At 33.9% G+C, this 16,462-nt stretch overlaps 2 protein-coding genes across 5 annotated transcripts; one reads left to right on the forward strand and one right to left on the reverse strand.

The window, feature by feature from the left end:
- Positions 1-2,249: 2,249 nt before the first annotated feature.
- On the forward strand, positions 2,250-5,073 carry LOC110712269 (alpha-L-arabinofuranosidase 2-like). The gene is made up of 4 exons (XM_021890734.1): positions 2,250-3,215; positions 3,522-3,576; positions 3,791-3,993; positions 4,101-5,073. The coding sequence occupies exons 1-4, from the start codon at positions 3,033-3,035 to the stop codon at positions 4,299-4,301; spliced, it is 642 nt and encodes a 213-aa protein (XP_021746426.1). The 5' UTR covers positions 2,250-3,032; the 3' UTR covers positions 4,302-5,073.
- LOC110712268 (ras guanine nucleotide exchange factor V-like) lies at positions 5,062-12,096 on the reverse strand. 4 transcript variants are annotated; one of them, XM_021890731.1, is made up of 6 exons: positions 12,016-12,096; positions 11,337-11,643; positions 8,729-9,544; positions 7,543-8,601; positions 7,145-7,423; positions 5,062-6,429 (listed from the first exon to the last, which is right to left on the reverse strand). In XM_021890731.1, the coding sequence occupies exons 3-6, from the start codon at positions 9,534-9,536 to the stop codon at positions 5,867-5,869; spliced, it is 2,709 nt and encodes a 902-aa protein (XP_021746423.1). In that variant the 5' UTR covers positions 9,537-9,544; positions 11,337-11,643; positions 12,016-12,096; the 3' UTR covers positions 5,062-5,866. The 4 variants fall into 4 exon arrangements, with proteins under 4 accessions (XP_021746423.1, XP_021746422.1, XP_021746424.1 ...); XM_021890730.1 differs by lacking the exon at positions 12,016-12,096 and adding an exon at positions 11,786-11,991; XM_021890732.1 differs by lacking the exons at positions 11,337-11,643; positions 12,016-12,096 and adding an exon at positions 9,643-10,388.
- Positions 12,097-16,462: the final 4,366 nt, after the last annotated feature.

The following is a 16,462-nucleotide window of genomic DNA, read 5'->3' on the forward strand; positions in this document are numbered from 1 at the left end:
TATATTATTGTGTGTTAGACTATTAATAACTCCATAGTTTGTTGTTACTTTGGTATCATTTTGTTAAAGGACCAACTCAGCCAAAAGCTTAAGCTTATGGTTGAGGCCCAAGAATATGTTTTTATACTCTATCACTCCCCCTCACATGAAAGACCCTTTGGGCTTAAAATGTGGATGCAACACAGATCCACCCATACCTGGTGCAAATTAATTCCACTTTAAATGAGGGGTGGATGAGATTCGAACCTGTGATCTTTGTGTCACGCTGGCTCCGATACCATGTTAAAGGACCAACTCAACTAAAAGCTTAAGCTTATGATTGAGGCCCAAAAATATATTTTTATACTCTATCACATTTGATTCATTTCATTACAGTATAATGTATAGTGGGAAGTTTGCCACTTTGCCGTGAACTTTGAGTTTTACATAAAAATAATGAGTTAAACAGTTATAATAACAATAGAAATAAATAATTAAATAAATAAAGTTATTGGCCCTTTTCTTTTATGAATTTGTTACAAGTAATCTCACACGATCTATAAGAAAAATAGTGGTGTGACTAATGCGAGATGGAGGAAGTAGGTAATGAAATTAGAAATAACATGAGGGCTATTGATGCAATTATCTAACGCATCTCATCTAAGGTGATACATAAGATGCTTATTTATTACGAAGTAGTAACAAACAAATTAGAAAATGTTAAGAATTCAAAAGGTTGATTGTGTAAATTTAAGAGCATGCATATAACAATTATATACTGGACTGTGCTACATTTCTACCATTGTTACACAAAATTTTCAACTATATGGAGTTATGGACCCTAGTTCGTTTATCCATATATAAATAGAGAAGATATATGGGCAAATTTTAACATAATTATGGATATTGTTTAAATAAATTTGGAAAAAGTGGTAATACAATTATAGTTATGTAGATTGAATTAGAAATGTATGCTTTGAGTATATTATCATTATATTTTAGCATCTTATTCATGCACAAGAAATCTCGTAAAGTATTAAGTTTTGAATACATCATTTTAATACACCGTTAATAAGTTTCAAATACATACTAAGTATAACTTTATTAATAATAATAAATAAATAAAATAAAATAAATAATAAAAAAAAAAGTGGTAGGTGTGACGACTAATGCGAGATGAAGGGAGTAGGTAATGAAATTAGAAATAACATGATGGGTATTAATGCAATTAGCTTACTCATCTCATCTATGGTGATACATAAGAGAGTTGCTTATTTATTAGTAACAAACAAACTAGAAAATATTATGAATTCAAAAGGTTGAATGTGTACATTTAAGAGCATATAACAATATAGACTGGACTATGCTGAATTTCTACCAATGTTACAAGAATTTTCGACCATATGGACCCTAGATTATCTATATATATAGATAGAGAGGATATATTGGCAAATTTTAACATAATATTGGGCATTATTTAAATCTCTCTAAAAAAAGTGTTATACAATTATAGTTACGTAGATTGAATTAGAAATGTATGGTTCGAGCATATTATCATTATATTTTAGCATCTTATTTATGCACAGGAAATCTCGTAAAGTATTAAGTTTCGAATACATCATTTTAATACACCGTTAATAAGTTTCGACTACATATAACTTTAAAGGAAAAAAAAAAAAGTGGTGTGACTAATATATGTGATATGAAGGAAGGTAGGTAATGAAATTATTAATAACATGATAGGTACTAATGCATGCAATTAGCTTGCTCATCTTATCTATGGTGATACATAAGATAGATGCTTATTATTTATTAGTAACAAACAAATTAGAAAATGTTAAGAATTCAAAAGCTTGAATGAGTACATTTAAGAGCATATAACAATTATAAGCTAGACTATGCTACATTTCTACCATTGTTACACATATTTTTCAACCATATGGACCCTAGTTTGTCTATTTATTGGCAAATTTTAACATAATAATAGGTATTATTTGAGTCTCTTTGAAAAAGGTGGTATACAATTATTGTTAGGTAGACTGAATTAGAATTGGTTGGAGCATATTATCATTATTTTCTTTAACATGTTATTCATGCACAAAAAATCTCACAAAGTATTATGTTTCAAATACATAAATTTTTTTATCATTTTAAAAGTTTACAAAGTAATAAACAAATACCGCCTTTATTATTTACTTTATTTTATTTATTTACTTATTATAATGTAGATATGTAGATTATGATTTTCTTAAAGAATTGTGAGTGTTTGTGAGGAATACTATAAAATAAAGGTAAAAGGTAATGTGAAAATATGAGTGAGTGTTAAAAAAAAATATGAGTGAGTGTTAAAAAAATGTAGTAGGAAAAAGGGGTGATAAAAGTGTGCATATCACATAATAATCGATATAAATTAAAGGACAAAATAATTGATAAAATTTGCTAAAAATAGGAGAAAAAATTAAAGGGATATGAATCATACAATATGATTAAGATAAATAAGTATAATCAGAAAGTGACTTTATCTATATTTACCTCTTTTTTTTTTCTTTTTTTTTTCTTTTTTTTTTTTGAGTAGCAATTACAATTTATTTTTGAATAGCTTTATCTATATTTACTTGTGGACTGCTTTATTTTCCTTTTTCGACGTATGATCAAATAATATATGCATTATTATTATTATTTTTTTTTAATAATTCATTAATTATTGTTACTACAGTACAACTTTTATAAATCTTATTACACGACTCTGTGTTTGATAACTACGTCAATTTTTTATTTTTTACCGAGGTTAAATTTTTACCGAGATTAATTTTTACCGGTAATAATGCACGCAGTAGAATTTCGGCTATAAATATAGCTCCCTCATTCTACCATTTCTACTACTCATTCTACCATTCATCTCAAACAAAAGACCTTCCTCACCTTAATTTCTTACTCCTCATTCTACAATTTATACGAGAATACGACCATTCATCTCCAACAAAAAAAAAACCTTCGTCACCTTTCTTACTCCTCTTCTTCTTGATCAAAACACGCAATACTTGAAATTTAATATGGATGTTTCAAAGCCTATTTTCTCCCTTATAGTGTTTTGGCTACTACTTGGAGTCTTCAACCTCCACCTCACAGCCTCCGTTCCTGTCGATGACAATCGCCGCCACCTCACAAACTCCGTCTCCGTTGATGTCTCCAAAGGACATAAGATATCTCCAGTCTTTTTTGGCATTTTTTTCGAGGTACGTATTATTATGATTACTACTACGTACTCTTTTTTTTTCTTTTTTTTTTTAATTTGAAGAAATGATTGCTACGTACATTCAATCTAAAATAAAATTATACGTACAATTCTATTTAATTTAGGCCTTTGTAAAATAACATAGCTACTGATCGATATACCTTAAGGACTCTTGAACGGTTGAACATAATGACCTCGGTATAAGGATGTTTGGACCGGACTACTTTTTATCATCAATGTTACAAAAATTTATATGGTAAAATGATCTGAAACTAACATACATTTCTAATTTTAATTTTTCAATTAGGAAATCAACCATGCTGGAGCCGGTGGGTTATGGGCGGAGCTTGTGAGTAACACAGGTGACATACTAATTAACTACTTTTATTTAATTAATTTTGAAATTAATTACTATATACTCCGATCCGTATAATCTTGATTTACATAGAGTATACAATTTGACTTTTACGTTACATGAATTTCCTATAATACATACGTACATGTATCTTCTTTCGAACATACTAGCTATTTTCAGTCATCCTCACTCATTTAAGATTACGTGATTTTTTTACTTAGGATTCGAAGCCGGAGGTCACTCTATGCCTTCCTCAATTAATCCTTGGGCTAGAATTGGTGAGGATGAGGATATCTACATCGTAACGGAGCTAGTGTCGTGCTTCAAACATAACCCGGTTGCGTTACGGATGGACGTACTTTGTGAACAAAGTACTTGTCCTCCGGGAGGGGTCGGGCTCTACAATACCGGCTACTGGGGAATGGTAATAATTCGTATTAGTTTAATTATTTATTTCTTATATGATTTAATATATATGTTATAATTAATTAATTAGCGCCTAATATATGATTTTACAACTTTAATTTGTAGAACATTGAAGAAGGTAAAAGTTACATTGTGATCTTTTACCTAAAATCAACTCAACAAATTGATGCCTTTGTGGCATTTGAACAAGAACTTTGTGATAAAATCAACTTTAATTTGGTTCTTGTTCTTTTTTTTCTTCCACTAGTCAGCATCATCCATTCTAATGCTCTTCAGAACGTTGATTATCCATTAAGTTCTCCCTAACGTTTTCCACTCTTGTGTCCATGGTCAAGTTGCCAACAGCGTTGGAGTTGGATGATACATGATTTGGCAACATATGCCGGTCGCATCCAGTTATACCCTTCCCCACAATATCCGCGTGAGCAGTTGAATTAGAAGGATTCACCAAATTCTGATGTGTTGTGGAATCACTTCCAAATGGTGCTTTACTATCGTGTTTCCTCTTCTTTGCATCATCATCAAGATGTTGCTTCCTTTTTTTGCTTGATGGCCACACCAGCTTCAATTCTGTCAATCTTCGCTTCATTGTACACCTCGAGACTGCAAATTGTGGTCATTTAAGAAAGACCAAGAATCAAAACATAAACTATTTTTATTTAACTACAATTTGCTGAACAAATTCATGGAATTAAAAGCACATAACATAAATTTGTTCTAGGACCAAAATTTTTAATCATAAAGTAACATACCTCCAACTTGTTCTGCAGCTTCTTGGAATGTCATATTTTTGGACCAAAATGATTGAAGCGTCTCTAGTGAAATTTCTTTTCTTTTGTAACCCTTGATGTCATTTTGAAGGGTTTGGTTCTGCTCATGCTCATAATTTCCTTGTTCACTTTCCATAGTTGCAGAGTCACTTTGTATAGCAGGGATACTCTAACTTTCAGGATTTGAATGAAATATTGAATACGTACTGTACTAGTATATGAGAATTGAGAAGCAGCTACCAATTTATAAAAACTTTGAGCCTGAACCTACATTATTCTCCTATTTCTTCCCACCGCCCCCCCCCCCCCCCCCCCTAAAAAAAAAAAAAAAAAAAAAAGTGAGGTGGATAGGGATTGATGAACAACCCATAGAGATTATCAGATTAATAATGCAGCACAACTATTCTGGACCCCACAATCAACCCTAGTTCACTAAGTTGTACGAAGTATATTGAACCTGAACCTTATTTTCTTAAAAAAAAAAATAATGAAATAAAAACTAGTTGTGTATTGAACCTGAACCTTGAAAAATAAAAAAAAAATAAAAAAAACTTGGACCTCACTAAATAATTACCCATTCACCCGACATTGACCCGGCAATCCTAACCCGATCCATGACCCGAAATTAACCCAAAAATGTTAACCCGAAATTGATCTTATACCCAAATTAACTCGATACCCAAAGCGACCCGAAACCCAAAGTGACGCAACCCGATCTTAACCCTACAGACTCAAAACACAAAACAACCAGAAATGACCTGACCCATAATTAACATCTTTGTGTGAGAATAACAAGACTCATTTTCCTCTACACTCTGATTCTCTAAGCTTGTACTTCGTAATATTTATTTTATCTCTCTATATTCATAAGATTTATACTTTTATGATATCTCCCATTTCATCACTCTCTAAATACATACGGTGGAAAATATTTTCCTTTAGAAAATAATGGAAATCTTATTTTCTTCCCTCCTTTTACTTCTCTCTTATTAATCCTCACATTACTATTCCTACTTTTAAGAAGGGAAAAAGTAACACGGAGTAACAACATTTAATTACATGAGTCAAAATATGTCAACTATAAGCAATAGTTTTACAGTATTAAACAACATAGTCAATAACAGACAATCTAACAAACTTGGTTCCCAATGATTCAGCAACATTCGAAGCATACTTCAAATCTTCCACACTAGTCAGCATCATCCACTCTTTATCTTCATCTTGATAAAGCAATCTATATTTGTTCAACTCAAGTTGGAACTTCATGCCTATTTCTTCAATTAGTTGATTAATCGGTAAAGTCAAAGAGAAAACAATTCTCACTGAAAGCTCCTTGTAAGTGGCTTTTACAACAATTGTGCCTGAACTTTCAGTTGTATGAAGAGCGCCTTCCAGATGCCCTTGGACTTGTTGCTGGATATCCATATGGCTTTCAATTAAGGGCTCTTCCAAATGCAGGTCTGATCCCATTATACACTGCACATTTTCCGTGTGAGCTGCTGAACTACCTAGGTTCACCACATTCTGTTGTGAGCAATAACTTTCAAATGGTGCTGTATTGTTTGTTTTCCTCTTCTTTGCATCAGGCTGTTGTTTTCTTCCTTTTCTTGGCCACTTCTCGACACCCAATTCTTTTATTGTTCGTTTCAATGTAGACCTCGATACTGCAAATTGAAGTCAAGTATGATTAATCATTTAGAAAAGCCAAGTATGATACTGCAAATTGAAGTCAAGTATGATAAAGAAGCTCAAGCAGTTAATTTTTTTATGGAAATCATCGGGATGACAGGATGTCTATCTCAGTCTTAATGATAAATTAATTTTCAAAAACCATCCTTATAAAGTCATAACCACAAATTTAGTTATGGACCATTAACATTAATTAGGGAATATAGGTAAACAAATATTTTCACGAGTATAAATGTGACCACACTATTTATAAAAGTTCAAAGAGACAATTAACATCAATGAAGACAATTAAGTAAGCAAACATATATAATTAGAGGTTCGCACATTGTAAATAAGAGTTTGCTTGAAATTATTAAAAGGCAGGGATCAAAATTTCACATGAACATCTAAATTTGCTTAGTTTCCATTTTTATCAACCAAAAAAAAAAAAAAATTGTGTAGTGTCCATGATGTAAATTTATGTTACTCCGCACATGGCACAACATTACTCAATGTTTTAATAGTTTTGCTCTAGGAAAAAGTTCTCAATTGAAGTTTTGCATTGAATACAGCATTATTATTCCTTTTGAAATATCAGTGGCATCAATAGAAATTAAAACTTCAATGAATAAACAGATTTTGGCAAGAGTATGTAAATGCAGGTCTCAGATAATTAACAATTCTAATACAAACAAAATGCGATCATGATACCTCCAAATATTTTTTCTGCAGTTTCTTGTAGTGACATCGGGTTTTCGGACCAACATTGTTGTAGCTTCTCTTCAGATATTTCAATTCTACTATTTCTCTCCACCTTATTGTGTTGAGGGACCTGTTTCTGCCCATTTTCTAAATCATGATGACTGTTCTCACCATTATCTTGCTCAATACCACCTTGTGCTGTTGTTATGTGCTCAATAGAGCCCATACTTATACTGTTGAAAGGATCTGCTGATGTCTGCTCATCAGGGACAGTTTCATGAATTTCTACTGTTGGCATTTTGATACGAGAGTTATTCATATGTGTGAAGTATGCATCATCCGTGTCATCAATGATGATAAAAAAAATGCAAGTTATGACATATGAATTACTGGCAACATTTAATTACCTCTAGGAACAACAGTTACTTCATCTTCGCTTTCATCGGAGGCTGAGGCTTGGTAAAGGGAAGCATCATAGGCGTTGCTCTTGTAGTATGCTTCTTCTGTGTCATCGATGATGGACACTTGCTTCAGATTCCTTGGCAATCTTTCAAAGTTAAAACACTTGGGGAGGATTAAGTGTAGTAGATTGCGCAGCTTCACAAAACTAGGAGGAAGGGTCTTGATTCTGGTGACGCTGATATCAAGAGTATGCAAATTGACTAACTCATGTAGATTTGATGGTAGTTTTTCGAGGCTGATACAGTCTTTGAGTTGTAATTCTTGCAAGTTGTGGAGTCTTGCTATATCTTCAGGAAAGAACTCCATTTTAGAACATGTAATGGAGAGTGTCTCCAGGTTGACTAATTTATTCCAACATTTTTCAAAGATACATCTCAGGTCATTATAATCTTTGAAAAACAAAATTTCCAGGTGATGTAGGCCAATAGGAAGTGAGTCAAGTGACTCGAAGGAGCAATCCACAAGCCTGAGTTTGTGAATATACATACATGGTGGCAATGACTCGCAATAATCACAGGAATTGAGATCCAGACTCCTTAAGTTAGTTAACTTTTCCAAGCTATCATAAAGTGGCCTCATATTGCAAGATGATAAAGAGAGATGTTTGAGGCTGACAGGCATATTAAAATTTTCCAAGCTATCATAAATGGATAATCGCAGATGTAGTGTTTGTAAATTGGATAGCTTGCTTAAGCTGTGAATAACGGACTCATCAATTTCAACATCAGAAGAGTCGAGAGAGAGACGTGTAAGCCTTGTGAATGTGACAAAGTAGTTATCCGGGAGGCAAATATGATCAGTGAAGTAGAGATAGAGGTGGGTGAGCTCACTGAATTGCATTATGGAATCTGTTAACTCCTTAACATTTTCCAAGTCCAAAAATCGAACCAACATGAGTAAATTTCTGTTATTAATAATCCATTGCGAAGGATCATCCTCCTTCAATCGGAGATAACCAGGAGGAGATATGATAGAGGGATTTTGAGCTGCATCATTTCTTATTTCTGCCATTGTAGGAGGGGGAGAGAAGAGATAAGCTTGATTATTACATAGTATAACTACCACGTCAACTAGAACAAACAAATTTGGAGTAAAACTGTAAAAGTAAAAGCATTGGCAATGTAAACTTACCTCCACCAAAAGGAATGGGCAATTCTCCTATCTCTGTTTTAAGTTCCTCCCAGGATTTGCGAACATGCCTATCTTTAACAGAAATGATGACCGAATGATTCAAGTCATATGGCAACGTTTCGAGTCTGAAATGTTCGGGCAACATTAGATGTCGGAGTTTGCGTAGCTTCGTGATGCTCCAAGGAAGACACTTGATTTTGGATGATTGAATATCAAGAAGACATAAATGGGCCAACCCATCCAAATTTGCCGGCAATTCAACCAGGGACTCACAGGAAAAGAGAGATAAAGATGTCAAATTGGATAGATTTGCAATGCTCAAAGGAAGTGACTTTATGTTCTTGCAATATTTAAGTTTGAGATGGGTAAGGCTCACCAACTGCCCTATATTTGCCGGCAATTCAACAAGGGAATCACAGGAAGAGAGAGTTAAATAAGTCAAATTGGATAGATTTACAATGCTATCAGGAAGGAACTTTATGTTCTCGCAATAATCAAGCTTGAGATGAGTAAGGCTCACCAACTGCCCTATATTTGCCGGCAATTCTTCCAAACAATAACACTTATAAAATTGCAAGTGCTCCAATTTGTGAAGCCTAGTGATGGTGTTAGACACACATTTCAGGGAATCACAGTACAAGAATTCCAGGCGGATGAGCTGTGTGAGCTCACCTATTGATTCTCCTACCTCTTCCTTTTCATAACAACGCAAGGCTAGACGAGAAGGAGGGTTATTTTTAATCCATGCCTCTGGATCCTCCCTCAATTCCAAGTGACCTTTAGAATCTACTTCTCCGCAAGTTATCATTTCCTTAGCTTCAACAAGAACACCAAAAACCACCTCTTTTAATTTTAATTTCAAACTACAGAAATATAAACTGGGAAATAAAGGAACAAAGAGAGAAGATAAATACTACTCAGTAGTTGCAGCTTTAAGATTCCATCAAGAAATTATCACAACTATCAACTTCAACGTGAACCTCAACCGCAAATAATTAGTTGTGGTTAATAAGAAGAACTAATGACCACATAGATTTATAAATGCATCACAGCTTTTCTGGACCCCACTTAAGTAATTATGCCTTGAACCTGAGCCTCAATGAATTATTATGCATTGAACCTGAACCTCAAGTTATACTTCACTAAGTTAACAGTAACGGCCCATAGTCATACTATGTTGGTATGTTCCTTAAAAAAAAAAAAAAAACAACTCTGTTGGTTTGTATATCTACTAGTTAAAAATAAAAAAAAGTATTCTAAATCTATTAGTCCAGATATTTATTTATTTATTTAAGAAAAATAAAGTAACAACAAGCATTTAATTTTATACGGAGTAGCTTATACTATATGAGTCAAAATATGTCAACTCTATCCAATTACACTCTGTTTCTCTACCTTTTTTTTTTTTTTTTTTTTTTGTTTTTTCAAATTACAAGTGTCTTTTACCCACTTATAAAGCACATATCTAGGGATGTCAGTGGGGCGGGTCAAATAAGAGACCCGCGTTGGGGCGGGTCAAATAAGAGAGCTGCGTTGGGGCGGGGATGAATCTTGGTTTGGCGGGTGATGGGGCGGGGATGGAGATAAAAACCATACCCGCCATGGGTGATGAGGCGGGGTGGATTTTAGGTTTATCCGCCCCACCCGTCCCACTTCGTACCCGCTCCATCCCCACCCACCCCACTTCGTACCCGCTCCATCTCCACCCACCCCACTTCGTACCCGCCCCATCCCCACATCCATATATTTTTAAAAACAAAATTATATACTTTTATACTATTTTATAAAAAAAATTATGTAAAATAAAATAGTAAATATAATACTTTGTAATACACTTATATTATAAACAATAGAATGTGTAATATTAATAATAATTTTTTTCTTTTTGCAATCTTTATTAATTATGAAGGATTGTGTATTTGGGAGGCGGGGATTAGGCAGGTCTTAGGTGGGGATTAGGTGGGGGTGATTATTCAAGTGGGGGCGGGGATGGGGATGAATTTTAGACCCGTCGCGGGGATGGGGATGGGGATGGATATGAAAATTTTAGATTGAGATGAGGATGGAAGACTAAAATCCGCCCCACCCCGCCCTATTGACAACCCTTGGCGGACCCAGGAACTTCCGGACCCAGGAACTTCCGACTGGTGAGTCACAATCGATAACCAAATATGTAAAAAAAAAAATTTCTTACCAAGATCATCCAAATAGAAAATTGACAAGATTACAATACTAACTAATAATTAACAAGCTTAAAATTGACAAGACTAAAATTGACAAGCTAATAAACACCCTAAATAAACACTGACCACAATTCACATAATCACATGGTCAAAAAGGTTCAAATTTCATCAAAAAGACAAAAACCCAACAACATTAACAAAAGGTTCAAAGTTTACAAACAAACAACAACAAAATCAACTAAAGTTTCAAACTTTTACCAAAAAACTAACAAAATCAACGAAATAGAGAGAAGAATCCAATCACTGTGTCTCGACAACCTCCAATTTCCCTTAAACTTATATCAAATAATTTAATAGAATTAACTAATTAGACTGAATTAAATTGAAGATTAGAATTTTAAACTAAAAATTAGAAATCAACTTACTAGCAAAATGAGAATAGGAGAGAGAGGAGGAAGCTTTCGATGATCACCGACAACCCAAATACCCAATCAAGAGCAACAACACCATCAATGTGTGGAGGCAGTGGAGCCGGCGAGCCGCCTGTGTGCAGCAGCAGCAGTGAGCGAAGATGAAGAAGAGGAAGAGCAGGAGGAGGTGACCAGCACTGGAAGCAGTGGCGGAGGTCTGCTGATCTGGCCGTCTGGTGATTTGGTGAAGATGAAGCGAAGAGGAAGAGCAGGAGCAGGGCAGGAACACAATTTCTCACCTGCAATCTTAGCTTTCTTCGTTCTACAACCAAATAAACATTAAAAATAACATTAAAAAATTAAATCATGAAATTTTACACATACGCAATTCAATTAGGAACAAATTACAAGTACCCAGATCAAAATTAACAATCAAAAAGTTAAATTGAAGACAAATAGAAGACCTGATGAACAAAATTGATGTTGGGTTGAGAAAGAAAAGATGGGTAAAGGAGAAAAAGAAACAAGAGGATGATGAATTGAAGTGAGAGGCAAACTTTTCAAGAAAAGACTGAACTTTGTTCCTAACATCATCGTTATTATCATCATCAAATACTAGAATTTCACAATCAAGTGATAAGCCATAGTAAATATTCAATCAAATTACAGACATTTGCTAGAAAACAGAAATTACCTTAAGCAATGGAGTGTATCAATAATTCGTCTAGCTCGGAGTGTAAATCTTCGAATATTTTTTTTTTTTTTAAGAAAAAAATTAGAATTTTTTTTGGGCCTTGGTGACTCATTTGACCCACCAGGCACAAGGCCAATTCCGCCACTAGGCTACAAATATCTAAACATCTATAAATTTTGAATCACACGTCGAAACTAATTTAAGAATATCTCACACGTATTTAGTTTCCCTCTTCATTACAACATTCCAAACAAAAACAGCTCAAAGAAACGGAGTTATATCATTATATTCACTATCCTACAAATAATAAATGTAAGTCAATGAGTCAATATTATTCCGGCACAATTTTCAGCAAATCCATAGTATAACTGTCTCTTTAGAGCAAGATTATTGGAGAGGATATATGTCCTCTTGTGTGGGTTTTTTTGCTGATTTGGAGTAGTCCTCTTTGATGTTGGGTAATGTAGAGGATCCTCAAGGAGAAGAGGATTACCTTGTCCTTTGTGCCAAGAGGATGAAGTGTCAACTTTTATTTGTTTATTTGTTACATAATTTTATAAACTCAAAAAAATTATAACGGTAATTAATCACAAACGGTAACATATTTTTAAAAACTAATTTTACCAACGGTTGTATTTTTATTTTCTCTATAAAATGAACCTAATTTTGGCCATCTTTTTATACACTTCAATTTTGCATCTTTTTCACTCCTTCCTCTCTTTCCTCTCTTTTTATAATTTTCTTTTGTAATGGATGAAAATAATCATAGTTTATGGAAGAAATATGAATTTGGCAGAATATTTATGGGCAAGATTTGAGCATACTAGTAATCGGTAAGGAAAAAAGAGGATAATTAGTTATTTGTCTTTAATTTCTTGTATTTGTTGTACTTTAGTGTATCAATTAGTGTTTTTATTCCTAATTTGATGTGTTACTGTATCAAAATATATATAGGTAAGGTAATTTTTATTATGTATGCTAATTATCGAATCCTAATTATTATTATTATTATCATTATTAGACCTTATCATTATAGAAATCAATAAAAAATAATCTTTTACAAAGAAAAAATTTGAAGGTGGGGCCATATTTATAGTATAAAATATATCAAGAGGATACCCTTTGATGTGGGAAAAATAAATGGAAGAGGATGGAAGAGAGGAAAGAGATAGTGGGAAATAAGGTGGATGAAAGAGAGTATGAGGTGTCAAAATAGGGTAAGGAGAGAGAATGTTTGTGAGGACAAAAACCATCCTCACCAATATTTATGCTCTTAGTAAAGATTAGATGATTTAAGACTATAATACCCTGATCCAGAAGATGAAAGCAGCAAAAAACTTAAACCAAACAAAACCATGAACTTTCAACATCAAGTAACCCAAAAATCATGCAAATTCTACCTATCATAATAAACATGTATACATCACAGTAATTTGGTTAGGGTAGTTGGACATCACAGTAGTAACTCACTACTTACACAACCTGTAAAAGCATTGGTATGAAAAACCCACCATTAATTCCCTCTGCCAGCTCTGTTTTATTCATCAGCCCTCTAAATTGTCAGTGTCTCATTAAAATTTACAGCCCTCTTTCTTCAGCTTCCTACCTATCAACTCCAAAAACATAATAAATGCAACTTTAAATCAATAAATAAGCTTTCTTTGAACTTTTCTTTCTCACCTTCTATAAATACATAAAACAAGCTGCATGTTACATTGCATCCAGTTCTGACATACAAAAATTATATATATAACGAGAGTAAGAGTTTATAATTTATGCTACATTGACTTGGGAATGGTATACAAAATGATTAATGTACCTGTTGAAGCTAATTGTCTTCAAAAACCAACATTCTTGGTTTTAATCCTTGTTTTTAGGATTGTTTCCTTGTTATATTCATTGATTCTCCTTTGAATTTATATGCATTGTCGTGCCCGGGGTGTCGAGTTTGTAGTCCGGGATGCTGTAAGATGAGCTTGCTTCTACTGATCCGACTGTTCCGGGGAAACTTTTACGCTGCTCTTCCATGACTGCTCCGTCAACGTGAGTTTCCGTCTCTTGTATCTATCCATCCCTCTATCCATCTATCTGTACATTATACTAAAGTGGCGGCAGCTTCCTAAGAAGAGCCATTTAATAGATGCTAGATAATTAAATGCTATATTATAGCTATGTTTCTTGCAGGATTGTGATGCATCAGTGCTAGTAGAAGGGGATGGAACTGAGAAAGCAGATCCTGCAAATAAATCTCTAGGAGGATTTGAAGTAATAGAGACGGCTAAAAGAGAGCTAGAATTGTTCTGCCCTGGAACTGTTTCATGTGCTGATATTCTTGCACTGGCTGCTAGAGATGTTGTCATGGTACCATAAAACCTATCCTTCTTTCTCATGTTCGAGCATGCGCGCACACACACACACACTTTTTTCATTGTTGTTTACAAATGTTCTAATATAATAAAGATATCATGTTTTCAGAACAATCTAACAACACTGCTATCATTAGATGATCTTGAAAGATTTAAGGCATGCTCTAAGTTAGAGATGCGGGTCACTAGTACCGGATGTTTCTCTTCATCTTGATACTTTATTTTGAATGTGTTAACCTCGAGTTCTAGCTGGTTGGCCAACTCTTCCTTGAGCTGGTCAATACTGTAACTCAATGAGAAATCAAATCTAACTACATCATCTTTATAAGTGGCCTTCACTGTAAAGTTGCTTGAGTTTATTTTCATTTTGTTGCAAAGCATCTGACTATGTACACTCATTTGCACCATCCAAATGCTCGTGGGCGCATTGAAAATGATCTATATCGCCTAGAGTTTCCATTAAGTTCTCTCTGAGGGTTTCCATTGTGTCCAAGGTCAAGTTGCTAACAGTGTCGGGGGTGGATGATACATGATTTGGCAAAGTAAGCTGGTCTGCTCCCATTATACACTCCCCTACAGTTTCCGTGTGAGATGCTGAATTAGCAGGATTATTCGCCAAGTTCTGCTGCGATGAATCATTTCCAACTGGTTCTTTATTATTCTGTTTCCTCTTCTTTACATTCTGATGCTGCTTCCCTTTTCTGCTTGATTGCCACTTGAGTTTCAAAGCATTCAATCTTCGCTTCATGTAGACCTTGAGACTACAAATTGTGGACAAGTACGACGAATCATATAAGCAAGACAATGAATCAAAACATAAACCATTTATATTTGACAACAACATCATAAAATTAGATAAAGGAGAAAATAGAAGACACAAGTACATAATGAGAAGTACTACGTATGTAATAGCATTTACAATAATGTTACACTAATGGAAGGTGTTAATGGCATCAAAGCACATACGCGAGCTAAAAATCTACTGATTACCAAAGAAACTCGAGCAGTTTTCTAAGAAATCAGGATGCAGATCTCACTCTCCAAGATTCTATTACTTTGTCTTTTAAAATATGCTAATGACAATAAATTTTGTAAACCGAAAACTTCTCAATCATATTATTAGCATTTTCTTAAAAAGGAGTGGCAATAGTCTCTAGGAGTAAGAGTAGGCAGTTTCTAAAAACATCAAATAATAATAGAAAGGTAAATTATTAAGAAATGGAAAATGTAGTTTTTAATTCTGTTGAAGTATCAGGTTGATTTGAGGTAGCTTCTTGGTTCATAGAAGTTACCAGAAGCAGCTTATGCCCGAGCACGCAACGAACTTACAGCAGTCACTTTAACAGAATGTAAGTTGTTGTAACAGTCTGCAGTTTTTATAACTTTCCTGAAATCCAGGGGTATTTTGCTGTACATAGAATACCTGTATTAATCTCCATTCTTCTGTACATTCAAAGAATACAAGTCCCTGCATTCTTCTCCATACACTATGGAATTTTACTAAAGTTTTCCAGCAAACTTAACAAATATTAAAAACAGATGATACAATGCAAGGTTTCATCAAACCGAAACTCTATTCTGAACATCTAAATTTACTAAGTGTATGCCCATGATATATATTATTGTAACTATGCATATGATAAATCATCAACTTATTGTTTTTATGATTTACTCTAGGAAAAAGCTCTTTATTATTACAGTTCCACGTTTGCCTACAGCATTATTATTCCTTTTGATATATCAGTGGCCTGATTTACTGATTAAAAAATGATATAATAGTTTTGACAGCAACTAACTTAATATTCATCAATGAGTGCACACTACACAATTTTAGCAAGAGTATATATTTGGAATTTGTATGTAAATGCATGGTCTCAGATATTAAAAGTCTATTATAAACAAAATGCAAACATACTTCCAATTTTATTTGCAGCATCTTCCAGTGTCATGTTTTTGGACCAGAATGGTTGTAGTGTCTCTAAAGTAATTTCTTTTCCTTTCTTACCCTTCACGTTATTATTTTGAGGGATCTGACTCTGCTCGTTTTCTGAATCACGATGACTGTTATATCAGTTCAATTC

The sequence above is a fragment of the Chenopodium quinoa genome, unplaced genomic scaffold (genome assembly GCF_001683475.1).
Source record: "Chenopodium quinoa cultivar QQ74 unplaced genomic scaffold, ASM168347v1, whole genome shotgun sequence".
Taxonomy (NCBI): domain Eukaryota; kingdom Viridiplantae; phylum Streptophyta; class Magnoliopsida; order Caryophyllales; family Amaranthaceae; genus Chenopodium; species Chenopodium quinoa.

Excerpts from the sequence above, each read along its gene's own strand:
- LOC110712269 (XM_021890734.1), top strand. The coding sequence starts at position 3,033 with ATGGATGTTTCAAAGCCTATTTTCTCCCTTATAGTGTTTTGGCTACTA. Across the intron at positions 3,216-3,521 it reads TTTTTGGCATTTTTTTCGAG|GAAATCAACCATGCTGGAGC; the intron begins GTACGTATTATT and ends TTTTTCAATTAG. Across the intron at positions 3,994-4,100 it reads ATACCGGCTACTGGGGAATG|AACATTGAAGAAGGTAAAAG; the intron begins GTAATAATTCGT and ends TTTAATTTGTAG.
- LOC110712268 (XM_021890731.1), bottom strand. The coding sequence starts at position 9,536 with ATGATAACTTGCGGAGAAGTAGATTCTAAAGGTCACTTGGAATTGAGG. Across the intron at positions 8,602-8,728 it reads GCCCATTCCTTTTGGTGGAG|AAATAAGAAATGATGCAGCT; the intron begins GTAAGTTTACAT and ends CTACAATGGCAG. Across the intron at positions 7,424-7,542 it reads AGTAACTGTTGTTCCTAGAG|TAGAAATTCATGAAACTGTC; the intron begins GTAATTAAATGT and ends AAATGCCAACAG.